Source organism: Salmo salar, chromosome ssa01 (assembly GCF_905237065.1).
Source record: "Salmo salar chromosome ssa01, Ssal_v3.1, whole genome shotgun sequence".
Lineage (NCBI taxonomy): Eukaryota > Metazoa > Chordata > Actinopteri > Salmoniformes > Salmonidae > Salmo > Salmo salar.
This window is the reverse complement of record NC_059442.1, coordinates 99,534,329-99,537,681: the sequence shown is the minus strand read 5'-3', so window position 1 is coordinate 99,537,681 and position 3,353 is coordinate 99,534,329. Positions and strand designations below refer to the sequence as shown.

At 41.5% G+C, this 3,353-nt stretch overlaps 1 protein-coding gene across 2 annotated transcripts in view; it reads left to right on the top strand.

Annotated features, from left to right (window-relative positions):
- Positions 1-2,477, top strand: part of LOC106610997 (integrin alpha-9) — a 150,903-nt gene extending 148,426 nt beyond the window's left edge. Inside the window, exon 29 of one of the 2 annotated variants that reach the window (XR_006771232.1) lies at positions 1,480-1,593. Coding sequence is in view for 1 of the 2 variants with exons in the window: in XM_045724815.1 (XP_045580771.1) it covers positions 1,480-1,581 (102 nt within the window). In the remaining variant the exon portion in view is untranslated. Of the gene's footprint in view, positions 1-1,479 lie in introns of both variants that reach the window. The other variant, XM_045724815.1, reaches the window with a different exon arrangement.
- The last annotated feature ends 876 nt before the right edge of the window (positions 2,478-3,353 follow it).

The window sequence follows — 3,353 nt, the reverse complement described above, 5'->3', positions numbered from 1 at the left end:
AAGATAAGGTGTTCCTAATGGTTTGGACACTCAGTGTATTGTCACGGAGTGCAGAATCCAGTTCAAGACTGGTCAACGTTTTTTGAAGAAAAATAAGTAGCAGGATCGCTTCAGGCATTCCAAAACACCACAGGTGGTGTTGGTAATCCCCTTGTGGTATCACTTTTCCTTTTGATTTTCAACTGGTGAATGTTTCTGGAAAAAGCAAATTATATTCTTCAGTCTGTTGACCACTAAGGCACATAGCATGAACAGAGGCTATGTGTAGCCAGTGTATTCTTACCATTCCTTTTTATATTACATGAAATAAAAACATTTCTTTTTAAATATGTGATTTATCCCTGAGGGGATTTGAGAAACAACAAAAACTAGACAGCATACCAACCGCACAACAATGATAGTACCACGCAACCATGACAATACCACGCAAACATGACAATACCACATAACCATGACAATACCACGCAACCATGACAATACCACAATACCATGACAATACCACGCAACCATGACAATACCACATAACCATGACAATACCACGCAACCATGACAATACCACATAACCATGACAATACCACGCAACCATGACAATACCACACAACCATAACAATACCACGCAACCATGACAATACCACGCAACCATGACAATACCACAATACCATGACAATACCACAATACCATGACAATACCACGCAACCATCACTTCATCAAATAAAACGTTTAGAATAGTAGAAACTACATAAAACAACATTTTAAACTTGGTGCACAACAAAGACAGCCCAACTAGTGTCACCACAAGAGCAGAGCCCGGAAGCTCACTTTGAGCTCCTAATGGAACAAAGGCTCTCAACAGCTTTTCCAGCCAGGGAAGCCTTCATTCCACATAAGCTGAGACCAGAGCAAAGGCTCTCAACAGCATCTCCAGCCAGGGAAACCTTCATTCCACATGGTTCTAACCTGGTGGTTTCTGCCTGATGGCCAGTATAATAGAGACTAGTAAATCTTAACAGGTCAAACATCTGGCCATAGGTCCATCTCACATAGGTTCAGCTCCTTCCCATTGGCCCTTAGAACAACTGACTGCGTTGCCCGGATGGTCTAGTGGTCAAAGTTGCTGCCTCAGGAATACATGCACCAGTCCAAGCGAGGGTTCGAATCTGACCCACTGCTAGCAAACCCTCAGTCTCACTGTCCTATATAATAAATACAAAAATGATATATGAAGCCACTGACCCTAAGAACAGCTGACAGGGGTCAAAGGTCCATCTCACTCCCTAACCATTGCACCTGAGATTTAAGCCACTGTTGACCATTGTTGCCCATATGAGCAGAGGTAATCCTCAATCTTAACAGGTCAAACATCTGGTCATAGGTCCACCTCGTTAACCACTGAGCCGGAGCTAACAACAAGTGTTTTTCTTCTCTCCCCCTCTCCTTATCATCCTATTCTCTCCTCCTTTTCTCATTCCCCTCTCCCAGATGGGTTTCTTCCGCCGGCGCTACCGGGAGATCATCGAGGCCGAGAAAAACAGGAAGGACAGAGCTGACGAGAGCTGGGATTGGGTGGAAAAGAACCACTGAGTGACAGAGAAGCCAATGAGAGCACAGGGTGTGGGGATTGGGTCAATGGAGGATCCAATGAGCTGAGGGCTTTCACCACAGCCAGCCAATCAGGAATAAGGGCCCTTCAATCTTCCATATGTGGAAGAGAAATAAATGGTCTCTGGATTTTTTGGAGGGAGACTTTTTTTGTGGGTGGGAGACTGGGGATCGAGGGAACTAACAGACAGACATCTGAGGTGGAGGTTGGTGTCACTCGCTAGGGTCAGATTCATTAGGACCCTAATTCAGTGCAATGGAAATTGGAAATTAGCGTTTCTTATTGGACTAGGATCCCATTCCTGTTTGTCTGTTTTCTTCCGTTTGGTGTCAAATTAATACAACACTCGCAATAGAATTCAATTAGTCCCTATGGAGGTAACTTCCTGCCAACGGAAATAAACAAAATGGAACTGTTAAAGAAACAACGGGCCTGTTCAGGATGCTGTAATGTTCCAGAACATTCAGTTAGAAATATATTGTTCAGAACAGACATGATGCGTTAGCTCTAAACATTCTATTTCTATCTGCAACGTTCTGAGTGTTTCACGTCACTGAATACACTCAAGGAGATAGACGTCCTTGGACAGGATGTGGACAATGACGCGGATATTATGGGACGGGACAACAAAAACCCTCAGGGCTCTGTTTTAATAGTAGTGAACATTTATTTTTATACATATTAAAGCCATATTGTATTAAATTGGGGTTTTGCGAAATGGTTGGTTCGAGTTTTTAAGTCTAATGTAAGCATATCTATATGTTTTTCTTTAAAGCACTGATGTCCGAGTTGATGCTATGTTTCAGCGTCTTTCCTTTAGGTTCCAGGCCAAAGATACAGCATGTAATGTATAGTAAATGAGTAATTTTGTATATTATCCAGTATCGTGAGATGTGGATTTTCTGGAGTGTGAAAGATTGTGTCTTTTAGTTCTGTACTGTTTCCTGCTCACAAATATCTCTTTAATATCTCACACATCTCCCTCTCCCTTAGATAGATAGCTATATGGGCAACCAGCCAAGCAAGTCCTATGAAGGCCCACAGAAATACAATTACAGGAGCAGACATTCCCATTCAAGTCAAAATTATATTTCTCTGTGTAGACCTTCCATTCACCATAAAGAGAGATATATTTTTTGTCACATATCGAAGTTGTCACTGTCATGAACAAATGCTGATAACCAAGCAAAAGAGCTCTATGAAATGTTTAATTGATTATACAGTGCATTCGGAAAGTATTCAGACCCTTGACTTTTTCCACATTTTGTTACATTACAGCCTTATTCCAAAATGGATTAAATATAATAAAATCCTCAGCAATCTACACACAATACCCTATAATGACAAAGCGAAAACAGGTTTTTAGAAATGTTTTCAAATGTATTAAAAATAAAAACCTTAATTACATAATTATTCAGACCCTTTGCTATGAGACTCAAAGTTGAGCTCAGGTGCATCCTGTTTCCATTGATCATCCTTGAGATGTTTCTACAACTTCATTGGAGTCCAGCTGTGGTAAATTACATTGATTGGACATGATTTGGAAAGGCACACACCTGTCTATATAAGGTCCCACAGTTGACAGTACATGTCAGAGCAAAAACCAAGCCATGAGGTCGAAGGAATTGTCTGTAGAGCTCCGAGACAGGATTGTGTCGAGGCACAGATCTGGGGAAGGGTACCAAAACATTTCTGCAGCATTGAAGGTCTCCAAGAACACAGTGGCCTCCATCATTCTTAAATGGAAGAAGTT